The sequence below is a fragment of the Pinus tabuliformis genome, chromosome 2_1 (assembly GCF_031772625.1).
Source record: "Pinus tabuliformis cultivar Carrire ecotype Pingquan chromosome 2_1, CPIR1, whole genome shotgun sequence".
NCBI classification, from domain to species: Eukaryota; Viridiplantae; Streptophyta; class Pinopsida; order Pinales; family Pinaceae; genus Pinus; species Pinus tabuliformis.
Window position 1 is genome coordinate 44,055,889 of NC_142299.1, and position 16,521 is coordinate 44,072,409.

At 39.0% G+C, this 16,521-nt stretch overlaps 1 protein-coding gene across 1 annotated transcript in view; it reads right to left on the reverse strand.

The window, feature by feature from the left end:
- Nucleotides 1-16,521, reverse strand: part of LTA3 (Dihydrolipoamide acetyltransferase, long form protein) — a 240,140-nt gene that overhangs the window by 116,609 nt on the left and 107,010 nt on the right. Inside the window, exons 8-10 of the mRNA XM_089402121.1 lie at nt 7,703-7,763; nt 7,446-7,490; nt 7,206-7,289 (exon numbers count right to left, since the gene is read on the reverse strand). Coding sequence (XP_089258247.1) covers nt 7,206-7,289; nt 7,446-7,490; nt 7,703-7,763 — 190 coding nt within the window. The remainder of the gene's footprint in view (nt 1-7,205; nt 7,290-7,445; nt 7,491-7,702; nt 7,764-16,521) is intronic.

The following is a 16,521-nucleotide window of genomic DNA, read 5'->3' on the forward strand; positions in this document are numbered from 1 at the left end:
GTGTATGGGACCACAAGGGACCAAGTGGACCCGGGGTTAGGTCAAAGGGGGTAAGGTTTAGCAACCAAGCATATGCTTGACCAATTCCAAAGGGAGAAAGGGATCAAAGAAAGAACTTTTAGTGCAAGACAATATGCGGATCCCAAGGAGGTCTTTAGCCTAAAGATTGATCTTGAGGCTAGTGATTGAGGCATCTCACAATCCCACCGTCGAAATTGCTTCAAAACTGGAGGGTGCCTAGGAGAAACCCCAGTGCAGAGGATGCCAAGAGATCGAATTTTTTCAGTGGGTGGTTTACAAGATAAATGATGCCCTAGGAGATCTAGAGGACTAGACCTAGAAAAGAGCAGAGGGGAGAAGGAAAATAGGTTTACGGTGATCACCTTATGGTGGACCAGTGCCTAATCCTTTGGGGAGATTTGGAGTCAAGAGTAATTATGACTATGGAAATTGGATTTTCTATATCAAGGAAGCCTTAAAGACTACTTCGCATGGCATTAGGGCAGCAGAAAAGCAGCTTCAAGATCTTTATACTTCGTTTTGCAAAATAGATGGCTTTTCAAGATGAGTTTCAACAATGAAGCATCTCTAGGAACATTCACTCATGATACATGGCCCATGCATGAAGCATCACCAACTAGAAACAAAATTTCCACAACTTCGCATAAATGGATGCAGCAAATTAGCCCTAGTATAGCAAAAATCCAACAACAATGTATATGACAAAATAGAAAGGAAGAATAGCATTAGATTTGCACTTGCATGTATTAAGAGTATATCCAACCATCAAAACTTTGCCAATCAAGAAGCTCCAAGACGAGAAAATGATCCAAACATCAACATTCATTCCATGCTCCAAAAATTCGTCCTCCAAGAAGGATAACGAAAATCTCTAAAGAGATACAAGTCCAAATCCAAGTGATGACACTAAAATGAATTCACATCACTTGTGTTTATACACTTCGAATAAGTTCGATTTAGCTAATTAGGCCTAATTAGCACCTAAAATAAAATAATGTACAAAATAACTATTTTTTGGTGACAAGCCCACCAAAATAGCTCATAAACAAAAGAATAAACCTCTCAAGAGGTCGAATGATCAATAATGCATGTCGTTGGGCCTAAGGGGAGGCTTGATGGAGTCCATAGGTGCCAAAATGTGAGATAGGACTCGCGAAAGTAGTGGACAAGGAGTTGGCCCCTTGTTCTCCAAATAGTAAACTTATGGTGCTCCCAATGGGTGTGGGGGCACACAAGTGTCTCATGGGTCTCCAAATAGATCGAAGATGCCTGTCGACCATATGCAAGGCTCGAATGGTGGTATAAGTGATGACACATCATCATATAGGTCCTGGGTCATATGTCAAGTGCATGATACAACTGTGGGGTCGACTTGGCATGGTGATCCAACTGCATATTCCTCATCCAATAGATGAAACTCGAGCAAATCTCTAAACATCTCTAGGGATCCATGGAATGTTGTCTACTGCTATGGAGGCCCATGGCTCTCTACACACACCCTACATGTGCCAATGTAGCCCTCTGGAGAGTTAGGACCCCGTATAGGGAGACCAAACCCAAAATGGAGACCATCTACAATCCTGCATAAGATCCAAGGCATCCCCTTGTCTTCCAGTACAACAAGTCGTTAAAGAGCTTACAAACCATGGATAACGAGTGGGAACTTCATAATGGCATGCCCTTCCATAGTGGGCTTTGGCATGTGTTAATGTCTCCAAGCTCTAAGGAGGGTTAACCAAGTACCTTATTAGGTGGTTTCTACTTTTAAAGGGGATGATATGTCCAAGGTACAAGCTTCAAATGGTGGTGGCATGTGACAAAGTGATAGAACGGAGTAAGATGAGGAGGGCAATGTTAGGTCACATGCCATGGTACAAGAGCATCTAATAAAGGGGAAACCCACACTTGGGTATATAATGTATAGGAGGGAGCAATCGTGGTACATGAGTTACCCCGGCCTTGATTTTTCCACCCTTCTTCATATGCCTTTTTCCTTTTATGATTTTTCTTTGGTTAACTGCTCAAGGCTCAAGGAATAAGAGCATGATGTGTAAAGTATAATAGTGGATACCCCCTTTGAGGTGGGGCGGTTCATTGCCCACCAAGGGTTGGGACAATCATGGGTTCCTGAATGATAAAAGAGGCTCATCTAGGGCCTATAGGAACTAGGGTGATGGCCATGAGAATGGGGTAGAGCTCATGCATTGGCTTTTGCCCACGTGCTAAATGTGTTTGTCCCGGCCATCTTTTGCATTTTGTGGTACATTTTCCTGTTGAATGTGGCCAATTATGCTTTTACTTTTCTTTTCAGTTGCATCAACCTTCGGGGCATCGTTCTAGGCCCGACCCAAGGTGTGGGCAAGGGGAAGGGGAGGCTAACCCTATGTGGACCCAATGGAGGAATGTGGACCCAGTGGGAGAAATGATGAATGGGGTTATAATGAGCGAAGGGGGAGTGATGTATGTGGATGAGGGAGCGGGACCACGCAACCAAAATCAAGGTTTCCCATGAAGTACCATCTCGAGAGCCCAAAGGTCAGTAAAAGAGATCCCACGGGACTAGGGTCCAAGGGTAACATCCAAAAGAGGTCTAGGGGATAAGAGCATAGACCTAGCCCACTCTTTCCGCCGAATCCCCCCATTAATTCATGCCCAAAAGTTTCCATGATAAGTAAACTACAATACTCAATTACCAAATGACAAGGCATACCTTTAGGTTTGGGAGGCCCACCTTCAAACATACGATCATGATAGATGGGTGAGGGACCACATGGCTGGCTCAGGTGGCAAAGAAGTGGCACAATGAGCTAGTTGGTGGTTGCAAGGGGTTGTTGGTTGTCGGCTGAGGACCATCTTGGAGAAATTCTCCTAGGGATATCACCCACAAAATGGCAGGTAATAAGGCCAAATTAGTTAAGTGATATTGATGATGATCAAAATGAAAAGTCTTCTCCTCTATTTATATTAGGAGAAGGATAAGTTCTAATTTAACCTAAAATCCCACTAATCACAAGTTAAATCACAATAATCCTTTGGTTATAAGCCAACCCACTAGTTCTCAACATAAATGCTAATAAAATCCCACACATGTGAGCGTAAGGCCTCTAAGGTTGATGTCATCCATGAATGAAGCTCCAAATGCCAAGTGTTGGTGCTCTAGAGTGCCAAGTATGATGCAACACCTAAAAATCATCCTTTGAGGGTTAACCCTCAAATTTCCATCAATGTCTCTCTATGGCCCTAAAATCCAACTAGGGAACCAGAAAGTGGTCTACGGGGTCTCCAACTGATCAAAATGTCCATCGTTGCTCCAACATTGAGGGCTTTCCAGGTGCTCCCTAATCTAGAAAGGTGAGACCATCCTCATCTAGGCTTTGAATCAGCTACCATCCCTTATATGGTGCTAAGGTCGGCCTGGGGGCATACTGGTCCAAGTGTATCATCCTGAAGAATCACCAAATCCAAGGCAAAGTGGGAAAACGTTCTAGTTGCAGGATGTGGCTAGATTCATATGTGATGTGTTATTGTTGCTTGGAGGCCCAAGGCTATCAACACTTCACCTGTGAGTGCCAATAAAAATCTATGGGCCTTCGGTACCTGTGGGTAGGGTGCCCAAGTCATAGGCTACTGAACCACCTAACAATCACAACATAAAGTCTAGTGAAAGCAACCAATCATCAAGGACAATATTATTGCATCTAAGTGAACAAGCTTGGATGTAATGGGCTATTTAACATTTCAAATAAGGATTCCCTTCCAAAACCAAGGCCTTAAGCTCACAACAGTGTTTCCTCCCTAGTTAGGAGTGGCTAAAGGACAACCCTATTAGGCGTTTTTAGCCCCCAAGTGGAAGTAGCATTTCCCCAATCCACCATTCAATTTATAGGTGTTAGTGAATAGTAATGATGGTATGGAGGGGAGAAGATTTCATGGCCAAGTGTCGTGGTCAAAGGGTCCAGCATGATGGGGATCCACATTCCAAATGTATAGATGTGAGGAGGGAGCAATCATGGATGCATGAGCTATCAACTCGAACTTTGTTTTTCCACCCCTCTAGTACGTCTTTTACTTTTGCTTCATTTTTCTTTGTATTATTGCTCGTAGCTCAAAGGGTTATAGAGTGCTTTGAATGATGTATAGCAATTGTATTACCCCATAATGATGAGTCCCTTCATTGCTCATCAGGGTTGGGACATGCAAGGGTTCCTTCTTATGATGTAAGGAAACAACATATGCTTAGGAACTGGGTGATGGCCATAATGGGTGGAGGTAGACCTCATGCTAGGCTTTTTCCCATGTGGTAATTTGTATATCTTGGCCATCTTTTTCATTTTGATATTCTTTCTTTTGTTTTTTTGTGGCCATGATATGATTTTTCTATTTTTTCTAGCTGCATCAACTTCATATGGCAAAGTTTTGGGCCCTACCCAGGTATGTGGATGTATGGATGCCAAATCCTAATTAACCAATGGTTAGTGAAACACAAAGAACGGATGTGAGATAAGGGCTTGAAATGTATGATGGAAAGTGGCAAGTATGACATAGGGATAGATGGAGCTACATTATCTCGATTAGAGCTTCCCAAGTAGTGCCCCTCCTATACCCATTGGGCCATTATGGGAGGTCCCGCTGGGCTAGGATCAAAGATTAATCCCCCATTTAAGGTGAGAGAACAAGATCAAGGTCAAAACCTATCCTCCTTTTAGATCACTCAATAATCCATATCAAATGCCCAAATATAAACACGCATAAACATCTAATTGCAAAATGATCAAAGTACCTTTTGATCGGAAGCCCACCTTTGTCCATGTGCTCTCGCTGAATGGGTGAGAAGCATATGGCTGATGCAAGTGGCAGAGATATAGTGGCACCTCATTGGCTACTGGTGGCTGCCAAGGACTGCTGGCTGGATGGCCGGGTGTGAAGAATAGGAGAAAAATATTCTCCTATAGGGTTACGCATTTTGGTGGGTAACAAAGAACTACAGAGAACTTCCGCAATGGACCAAAGGATATCGAACCTGATGAGGAAACTGTAATCTAAAAACTTTGAATGATTGTACATGAGAATGGAGTCCTCTAAGTAAAGAACAAAGAAGCAGTAGGACTCAGAATCACAGAACTCAGAGTGAACTCAGACAAATAAAGAAATAAATATAACCTTCAAAAATTAACTATATGTATAATATACAAATTCAGGCACAACAATGGAAATACAAACAATTAAACACCAAATATGCTAGTTTGCTAATTTATGTCACAAGGAAATTTGCATATGGTAGAGATCACATTCAGCTACATATATAAAATGTTCAAGATACATAAATTGAAGTTCTGAGAAACTAATTGATGCACTGAAATATAATACATGAACAATGAAACTATAAATGGCCTCTGAATTTAAAAACTCATGAAAGTATAATCTAGAATGTAAGTACTTAGTCAGGAACCATGAGCTGTTATTCATCAGTAACATCATCATAGGCTGAATCCTCATGCAACGTTGCATATAGGGAAGATCACATCAAGCTAAATATATTAAATGATTATGATTCGTAAATTGAATTTCTGAGAAATGAGATATAAGTGATGAAGCTTTAAATGGCCCCTGAATTAAAAAAAAAAAACTCATCAACGTAACCTAAAAAGTAAATACTCAGTAAAGAACCATCACCCATATTCATCAGTAACATCATCATATGCTGAATCCTCATAAATGAATTCCTCTCTAGAACTAGTTCCAAGTCAACGCTAGATCAACTCCAAAAGCAGGCAAGGTCCACTAAGCAAATCAAACTCCAAACACCCCAAATGCAAGCAATGAAATTGAAATGTGGCAAAATAAGTCGAAGCAACCTTTTAGAAAAGTGAGTTAGGGTTTAGGTAGGATTAGGGTCCCTTTTTTTATTATTTTATTTCGTTTGTATTTTGCACCTAGGCCAGGTCATCAGGGAACATGTCATACTAACACAGACTTGGTCAAATCTGACTTACTCGGCTGCATGAAACAACCAATTTGGTTCATCTTTCAACAACTCAAGTCAAACTCAATCAAGTCCTGTCGTTCTGGTCCCATTGACCTGTTCTGAATATCCGTGGACATTAATATAATTTCATTTCAACAGTGAAATATAAATTTGTTTCAAAAAAGGCCATATTAGTTAACTAAACCATAAGAACGGCTGAAAAAAATGTGTGCATGAATACCATCATCGTTGAATGCCAAACAAAATATTAAGCATGAAAAATGAGCTTATAAATAAAAAAGATTAGCTAAACCATTTTGATTGGAAAAACTTAAAAGAAACCATAACAGGTGATGAAAAAAATGCACACATGAATGTCATCATCTTTGTATGCCAAAGAAAATACAAAAAATAAAAATGAATTTATGAGAAAAAAACAAAACAAAACAAAAAAACAAAGGAGCACCATTTTATTCAGATGCTCAAAGACTTTCAAATCCCAGTCTTTGTGCAGTTATGCTACTGTAACTGCAGCCTGCAGGTAGTAGGCTAACTAGGGCATGAGATTAGTGCAGTGAAGAAACCAATAATTGATGGCCTGAAGGGATGAAATAGACATCTATTCAGTTCGACAGCCATAAAATGCTTCTGTATTTTCAAAGTTCAAAATTTTTTTATATTTTTTCATAAGAACACATTTTTCTGCAAATTGGCCAGATAGTGAATATCTTAGCATTGAACAACTAGTTTTTATGCCTTTCTTCTGAGATAATGTAGTAAATGGTACCACTGTTTCATATATCTAGATTCTGACCCTTAGAGGACAGACAAATAGGGGTTGAACAAAACTGTAAGTAAGGTTCCAAAATAATCATCTCTAGATCAGATATCATAAAAATAAATAACTGCTAGCTAACAATACCAAACCACCTTTTGGAAGATGGATTTTGTTAAGATACCATACTTAAGTTCAACTCGCTCAGTTATATTAAAATATAGATTCAAAAGCCCAAAACTTCCCATTAAAAATTGCATTGCGCTTTTCCTATACAACTTTACCCAGAATGGCAAACTTTATTTTCGTCTATAGAAAGGCCATAAAAGTCACAATACACTATAACTGTCTCTATCAGACTTCATCCAAATTACTTAATTCAAGCTCAAACATGAGAAAATGATTTTTGGTTTAAAAAGAAATACGGAAGAAGAAGAAACATACCATTTGCTTCAGGAACGGCCTTCAAAGCAAGTGCCGCAAACTTGATGACAATATCATTTACAGAAATCTTCAGTCCATGCTTTTCTGCAGAGAATCATATAAGTGATATTACGAACTGTGGCAATTATAGATGGACATTCTCCTGTGCCCTAACCAAATGTTGTGAGGGGTGAGGGGTAACAGATCATAAAAGCATATAATTTTATTAGTAAAAGATGATGGTATGGAATTCCTTCATACCTTGAAGTTCCTTTCTAAAATTCAGCACAGGATCCAGCATTACATCTGATAGAATTCATCCCATTGCTTAGATTCAGCAAAGTACAGCAGAAAGAATGTGATTTTACTTTGTTCGACTCAACTTTTATTCACAAGCAAGGATCTTTTTTGTTATTTTGTTGTGCTTGAATTTACTTTGGTTTCACAAGCAAAGATCTGTCATGTCTTCTGTGCAAAGAAGGGAGGTTGCATGGGAAAACATTTTCCTTTCGACTTACCTGCAGATAAATAAAGATGTGGAGTCCCATGCTTTGATTCCCATAGACGTTTTGCGATGATCTGAAAAATCCTTAATCTTAGTAACCTCTTTTATACAAACTGATGCATAAAAATGCAAGTGCAAAGACTTAAATATCAATGGCTAACCATTAAGAATACATAATCAGCAGCAGAAGTAACCAAAACACAGTTCTATGTCCTTCAAAAAGGCACTAACAGAAATACAGTTTTAGGTACCAAGAAATACAAATACCACTAATCGAAATGTTCAAAAGTATATAAAATCATTACACGATTGAGGACAGGTAATTCTAAGCCAATATAACTACTATGTCAGTTATTAGGACTGAATAAAATTATAAATTGAGCTACAGTTTAAATTATTTTGAAGTGATGAGACTCCTATTATTCAAATTGAAATTACACCTAGAAGACGTTAGCATGATAAGAATACCACTCATTAGCAGCCACATGACCATGCTCAACCTTATAATAAGTGAATTTAAGTTATTTGGGCCACAAAAATTGCACAGAAGATAAAAAAAAAAACATGTTTACATCTCAATAGCAAGTTACCTTTTGGATATAACATTTTAAGTTGGCCAAATTCATTGAATGTTCTTTCTGTGCCTCCTTTGTGGTGGTGGAATCTGTCATCCATATTTTCTGAAACTGTTCATGTGTTATGTCAATTGAGTAATATTCGGAGAACCTTATACAGTGTCACTCTCACATTGTTGTAAGTGTTGAATCTTCTAGAAAGTCAGAAATATTGGTTAATTTTCCAAGTAAAGAGCCATTAATGTATACTACATTTCTTCCTCAACATCTTATGTGAACCCAAGCAGTCTTCTCCCATCACCATGTGCAAGTTGATCAGTTACCCATTATGTAATACTATCTTTTACCGCATAATGAGACAATTGTGCTCAAGACACATTGGATGTCAGGTGTAGGTTTGCCTCAGCCACAGATAGGCTGTCTGTCTTGAACTCTTCTTGTTATTTCAAATGATGTTCATAGCCCAATTGTCATGTTTATCTTCTCTTTCGTCTTGAACAGGTTTTTCATATTGGATTCATGAGTGGTCGTATTCTTAAGTAAACACCATGAATTCTATAGCCATGCAATTGTCATCCTTCACTTATAGAATATTCTATCTGTTTCTGTTATATATATATATATATATATAACAATCATAAATAATGATTAGTATAGAATAGGTATGTCTCTAAGGGCATAACCATTCATGAAAAGCCACTTGCGTAGGTATACAAGCAGGCCCTCATTTGTAACCATTCCATTATCTCATATCTTCTGTGCATTCTTATATAAATATATTTGTCCTATCATGGATATTTATATATTTCAGATCTTCTGAGTATTCTGCTGCGTATTTTAACTTTGTTCATAACAGTTTCATTGCAAAAGTGTCGAAAATGAATACCCCACTCCAGAAAATGCCCCAATTTCTAAAGAGCAATAGAGTAATTCTATTATATTTACTTCTACAATATCACTTCTACCCAGTTATCAGAAACAAGAGAAATAAAATTTCCATTGGTTGGAAAAATAAGAACAAAATAATTTTCATCATATGAACAATCAAGGATTCAATTTCAAAAACTTGCCTTTTAAAATTAGACATCTTGATTGCTCAACCCTCAAACTTTTTCAAATATCGAACTAAAATTTGCAAAGCATTATTATATGATCGGTTTTTCTGGTGTGGACATAGAAGTTATCGGAGAGTAAAATTCCATTAATACACCAGAGAGAAGTTTAAATGCCATCCATAAGAATCACCATACACATTTGGCATCAATTGTTAATATTTTGGCTCAAGCTGGAGGCAATTTCACATGGACAATTTAGACCACAGCCTGTTACTTGGATTACGTGTTTGACTAAGACTAGTAGACCATTATACTATCATTTTGTTGCCACTTCAATTAGTACAGTGGCTGAAAATCTTTTACAACTTGTTAAACCAGCACACATAGAACAATGGCCCACTGTCACCTCAGCTCAAGTCCCCAATCTTTAAGCCCAATTCCTACCACAATGGCTATGGGAAGCTTCCTTTGCATGACTCCAAACAACCAATGCTTGATTAGTGCCTTGTAATAGAGTCCAATGGCAGAATTGGAAAAATTTTATGTTGCTTCCCTGATGGCCTATTGTGCAAAATCTGTAGAAAATTATCCTAAACCAACAGGAAAGTCACACAAAACTAACCAAATATAATATGTGAGTAGCCAAATTGAATGTACATAAAATATACACACCAAATATACAAGTATTTCTATGATCAAATATTTGGTTAGAAGGTTGGTTATGTAAATCACCTTGCTGTCCTGCTGTAACAGGCCTGCAAAGTCTGCAAAAATTTGCAGAAGACAACAAGATTGTCCCCTTATAACACCACCCAAAAGTGTTAAAACACTTCTAGACCCAAGATCTGTTGGAAATACTGAGAGGGGTGAATTAGTATTTCTCTTCAATTAGTTAATTTTAACTTCACAAAGCATTAATTATTATTAGCATCAGATAAACATAAAGCACTCATCAACACCATTAAACAATGCACAACAATAAAGACAGAAGAATGGTGATTTTAGGTGGAAACCCTTTCGGGAGAAAAACCACTAAACGCTTCTTAATATTTGTCTTCAATAACTTACATCAATTAGGAAGCTCCAACTTCTATTATTTTCAGCTCCACTGAAGGAGGCTCCAACCCTCTGGTTTACCAACTCCAACTGGAAGTGTTACCACTCAAACCAGTAGGGGACCTAAAAGGGGTTCCTAAGACGGCAACTGCTAGGTCAAGGGCAACGGTGCAGGCTTAGTCCACTATCACTACGGCTAAGTCTCCCTGCTCTTTACGGACTTTCACCGATGGGAGGAGTCCTGGTAGTGTAGGGATCACTTGTAAAGTACATGTCAATGGATAGGTGAGAAGTGACCCTGAAAACCCTTTCCCAAGGATGGAGTAAAGAATGGAGCTTGCTTGCTCTTTAAGCAAAGGACTTGGTCCACGAGGGATAAGGGTTGAGGATTGGAGGGTTAAGGGAGAAAGGATAGGCTTATAAACAAGTTTCTCAATCCATATAATCCTTGGGAAACTTGGATTCCCAAATGGTCCTTGACAAATAATCTTTATTGAGAAGTGGGACCACACGAAGCCAAGTGGACCCAGCCCAGGTTCGGGGATGGAATGTAGCAATCAATGATGTTCCTATCCTAAACAAGGTGAAGGGAAAGGACCAAACAAGAATATTTACCTCAAAAGGTTGAATTGATCCTATTGAGGTCTAGCCTTGGGGATGCCTAGGCAAAATTTGATCCTAGAGCTAGGGCTTGGGATTCCCGGAGATTCCACCATTAGAATTGCCTCAAAATTGGAAGAGAGGGAGGGGACCCACAAACGCAATAGCCTATAGGAGATCGAAGTTTTTCCTTTGTCAATTCCCGGGAAATTGATGCCTTGGGTGACCTAATGTGGCTAGACTTGGGGAAAAGGGGGAAAATGGTAAAAAGAAGATTAAAATGATCACCCCTTCAAGGGACCAATGCCTAATTCACCTAGGAATATGGAGTCAAGGATGATGATGAGTAAGAACTTGGTTTCTTGATAAAGAAGGCCAAGAAAGTCAACTTCATCCGATGTTGAAAGAAAGAAAAGAAAAGTGACCTTCAAGCATTTATACTTCAAAGCAAACGATGCAAGCTTATCAAGACAAATAATATCTAGGACATTTCATTCATATAACATTGGCCCATACATTAAATTAGCTAAAACATGCTCAATTCCACATCTCAATCATGCAGCAACTAGCCCTGAATTTAGTAGTATGTAGCAACAAGAGTAATAACATCAAAATTTACTTACAATGTTATAGAGTATATCCAACTAGTATTTCGTTTACAAGACAAAGCTCCAAGACAAGATAAATAGCCCAAATCCATACGTCAAAATTCATTCCTCTCCAAAAAATATCCACCAAGAAAAAAATGTGAAGTTCCCTATGATTAGAGAGATCACAAGTCAAGTGATCATCCAAATGAATATATCTAACATCAATATATAGCCTCCTAAGGAGTTCGAATTAGCCTATGGGCCTACGTTAGCCCCTAATGATAAAATAATGTGCAAAGAATAACCCCTACTGGTGACAAGCCCACCAAAGTAGCCCACAAATTTAAAAATAAGCCTCACAAGGGGACAAATAATAGTATGTGCATGTCGTCGGGCCCTCCAAAGGCTCAATAGTATCTTGAAGTGTCATATTGAGGAACAAATTCTCGGAATATGATGGACAAGGAGGTGGCCCCTTGTTCTCCAAGTAGTATACCTGTGGTGCTCCCAGTGGGTCTGAGGGCACATCAATGACCCCATGGGTCACCATATGAATCGGAGATGCTTGTAGATCCTCTATAATGGTCCAAATGGTGGAATGAATGTTGCCATGACATCGTACAAGTGTTGGGACACCCACCAAGAGTGTGGGGCTCTTGTGGCGGCCTATTGGGCATAGTGTACCAAGCATATCACCATCATCCCAAAAGTAGATCGCTAGTAGTCTCTGAACATCTATGAAAATCTGTGGAGTGATGTCTGCTGTTGTGGAGGCCCATGGCTCTCTATGCACACCCTACATGTGCCAATGTAGACCTTTAAAATAATCGGGTAAAAGAGCTTACAAATCATGGATAGTAAAATGGGCACTTCATAATGGCATGCCCTTCCGTAGTGGGCTTTGGCATGTGCTAGTGCCTCCAAGCTCCAAAGGGGGTTAGCCAAGTACCTTGTTTCACCCCTTAGAGGGGATAGTATGTCCGAGGTACATCCCTCTAATAGGAGTGGCAAGTGACAAATAAGTGAGATGGAATAGGGAATGAGGGGCAGTCCTGGGCCACATAGTGGGGCAGAGGGATAGCTAGATAAGGGGAAGCCCACACCTGGGTATGTAATGTATAGGAGGGAAAAATCATGGTACATTAGGTGCCCCGGCCTTGATTTTTCGACCCTTCTTCATATACCTTTTGCCTTTTATGAATTTTCTTTAATTAACTGCTCAGGGCTCAAAGGACAAGAGCATGATGTGTAAGATATAACAGTGATTACCCCCTTTTAGGTAGGGTGGTTCATTTCCCTCCAGGGGTTGGGACAATCATGGGTTCCTAAATGATAAAGGAGGCTCATCTAGGGCCCATGGAACTAAGGTGATGGCCAATGATTGGGGTAGAGCTCATGTAATGGCTTTTGCCCACGTGTTAATTATTTTTGTCCCAGCCATCTTTTGCATTTTGTGGTACAATTTCTTGTTAAATGTGGCCATTTATGTTTTTCACTTTTTCTTTTAATTGTTTCAACCTTCGGGGCATCATTCTAGGCTTGACCTAAGGCGGGGCCAAGGGGATAGGGAGATTAGCCCTATGTGGACCCAGAATGGGAATATGGACCTAGGTCAGAGAAAAGATAAATGGGGGTATAGTGAGCAGATAGGGAGTAATATGTGCGGATAAAGGAGTGGGACCACACACCCAAAGTCAAGGCTTCCCAAGTAGTACCACCCTAGAACCGAATGGTCAATAAAGGAGATCCCACGGGACTAAGATCTAAGGGTAACAACCAAAAGAGATCAATGGGAAAGGAGCACAAACTAAGTCCACCCTTTCCGCCAAATCCCCCCATCAATCCATACCCAGAAGTATCCATGATAAGTTAACCCAATACTCAATTACCAAGTGACAAGATATACCTTTAGATTCGGGATGCCCACCTTCAAACATATGATCAATACAGGTGGATGAAGGACCACATGGCTAGCTCAGATGGCAGAGAAATGCACAATGAGCTAGTAGGAGGCATCAAGGGCTTGTTGGCTGCCGGTCGAGGCTCATCATGGAGAAAAATTTCTCCTGGGCATATCACCCACAAAGTGGTGGGTAACAGGAAGAACGCTCCAATGCCTTGGTTTACAAGCTCCAACTTGAAGGATGCTCCAACACCCTATTTACCAGCTCTGACTGGAAGGACGCTCCAGTGCCTTACGTAGGCTCCAACCTGCCCTAGCACCAGCATGCCACCCTGAAGTGTTTTCAAGCTCCAACCTAAAGGAGACTCCACTCTCCTGCCTTGCTCCACACTGCCACCCTACTCAACAAGCTACAACTTGCCCTGAAGGCTTCAACCTTCAACTCACCATGGAAAACCATGTTTCACCAATTTCAGACTGGATCCAACTGTGCTCGATAATCAATACAAAATAACTTGCAATACAATCTCTGGTCAAAAAAATTTGTTGGTACATCAAACGCTATCATCAGTGAAATGTGCTTCTACACCAAAACCTAGTTGGATAAACAACCCTGCGAAGTACATTGCCATAATCAAATCTAAGCTAAAACGCCTGAAGATTTTGCCAGAAACGCGAATCCCCGTTTCTGATACGGAAACAGATATGATTCTTGTTTGAAATGTTGTAAAAACGTTTTTTGTGGCGTTTGAAAAAATCAGAAACTTCAGATTTGGAATTGGATACATTTCCAAAGGATTTAATTTTTTTTGGATCCTTTTCCAGATTTCTGGAAATCCAAAAACGGATCAACGAAAATCGTGATCGGAATCCACCCTTAAAATGTTAAAAAGCGTGAAAATTTGTATAGCCATAAATAAATAATAAAAATGAAGAAATCAGATATGCAAATAAACCCACTATAAACACAGTCTCATGGCATCTCTTCTAAATCTTTCGAAACAACGACACTCCATATATTTATCAAGGATTCTTACTAAGAAAAAGTTAGTTGTTCAAAAATGCAAACAAAAGGGTTTGGTGAATGTCTTCATAAAGAGATTTATTTGAGTGATTAATTTTCAGTTTGGTTAAGGTTTTGTTAATTGTCATTGATTTTGCTCTTGATTTCATAAATCCCTCCAATATAACAAATCTTCTCTAGCCAATCTTTTCCCTGCATATAGTCAAGAGACCAAGTTGACATTGAGAAGATTGAAATGTTCAAATAGGTCTTGATGGAATATCCCAATGATCCCATGGGCCTCTTAATTGCCATGCAAGGAAGATAGATATCATTTTCCATGCATGACACGTTCTTTGAAGGAGTTAGACCTGAAATCACAAAAACTGGAGCAATTTTTATTACATTACTAATGATGATGATAATATGTTGAATGTTATTATAATCACTAATGATGATGACAATGTTTATGCTGAATTGATGATGATGATTTGTTTATGTTGAATTCATGACGATGTTTATGTATTTTTAGATATAGATTCTAGATTCTAAAAGATGAATTGTAATATGAAATATATATATGTGTGTGTGTGTGTGTGTGTGTGTGTGTGTCGTTTCCTTGCCATATCGTATCCTGATTTTTTGAAAATTTGTCGTATCCGTTTCAAACCCCATATCCATATTTGTTTCCGTATCCGTTTCAGTGAAACTTAGAATCAAATATGACTCTACTCAATATCAACACTGCTCAACGATACATTCCATTGATAAACCCTCAAACCACAAATGCTTCAAATGATTCTTGAGTTGACACCAGTCTTTGAAGCTGACTCTCCTTAAACTCAGATTCTTGCCACACAAAAGCTACAGTTACCCTTGCTACACAAACCCTCTCAAAACATGTACATCTGGTTTCAAAGCACATGACAGAATTTTTGTTCAATAAGGATACATCTTCATGCCCTCAAAAGCGCATGTCTCTAAGCATCGAGTATAATGCTTCTTTCGATCTTCAATTTGGCTCAAAACAAGTGTACTAACTTCCACAAACTATTGAAGCTTTATATTAAATTAATCTTCATACAAAATGAACTTGCTCTTATTTATGTGACAAAATGAACTCAATGGAGAAATAAAACTTAATATCTAAACATAATCAAGAATTGAACCCTTGATCTTTTCTTCACAAGCGAAGTGCCATACCAACTTGTACCAAACTTATTATTTTTTGATCTTTAATTCGAGATATAAAGAGAGGGCATTAGGCGTGAATTTTACCATTGAATGTATCCACGTGTGTATATTACATGTACGCCCAGTCAATCTAGTGTTACAGTCCCATATCAAATGACTCTTATCAATTGTCATATTTACCAATACTTCACTCACTCCAATTACCATCCACAAGAATAGTATATAACCTATGTGGAATTACATCGTATAGGGCATCTACACGGTAAAGTGCCAACCATTCAATTGTAATCGAGAATGCTCCAAGAATGAAGGAAAGACAAGTTGTAACTGCAACTGCAAACTTAGCTTCACGAGAGGGTAATCTTTGCTCGACAAAATCGAATACATTATACAGGACACATCACACATACATTTAATATGGCATCACATCAAACACTGATATTACAAGCCCGTAAGTTAACATTTGTGTTGTTCATTCACCAGTGTGTTGACTATCCAGGATCATGCGCCATATAATTGTTGAAGAATCTAGGGCATGGACTTAATGAGATTCTTCTTAGCTTGATAACTATTTGTGAGGTATTTAACATTTAGCTTATTAGCATTTCTTTAATGTTAGTGTGTCTTCATTAATTCATCAAATAGCTACCATAATCAAGAGACAAGGACACAAAAAGTTGGCTTTCTACCAGGGCCAAAACCTCTCCCTCTTGGAGAGGAAAACCCACACAAAATTCTTCTTATAGAGATTCCAATTGACGAACACCAAGACCATGACCCTTGACTTCCTGAGCCACTCCAAGACCAAGACACCAATCCTCTTCTTCGTCTGAGATCATCACTGCTACTGCACCTT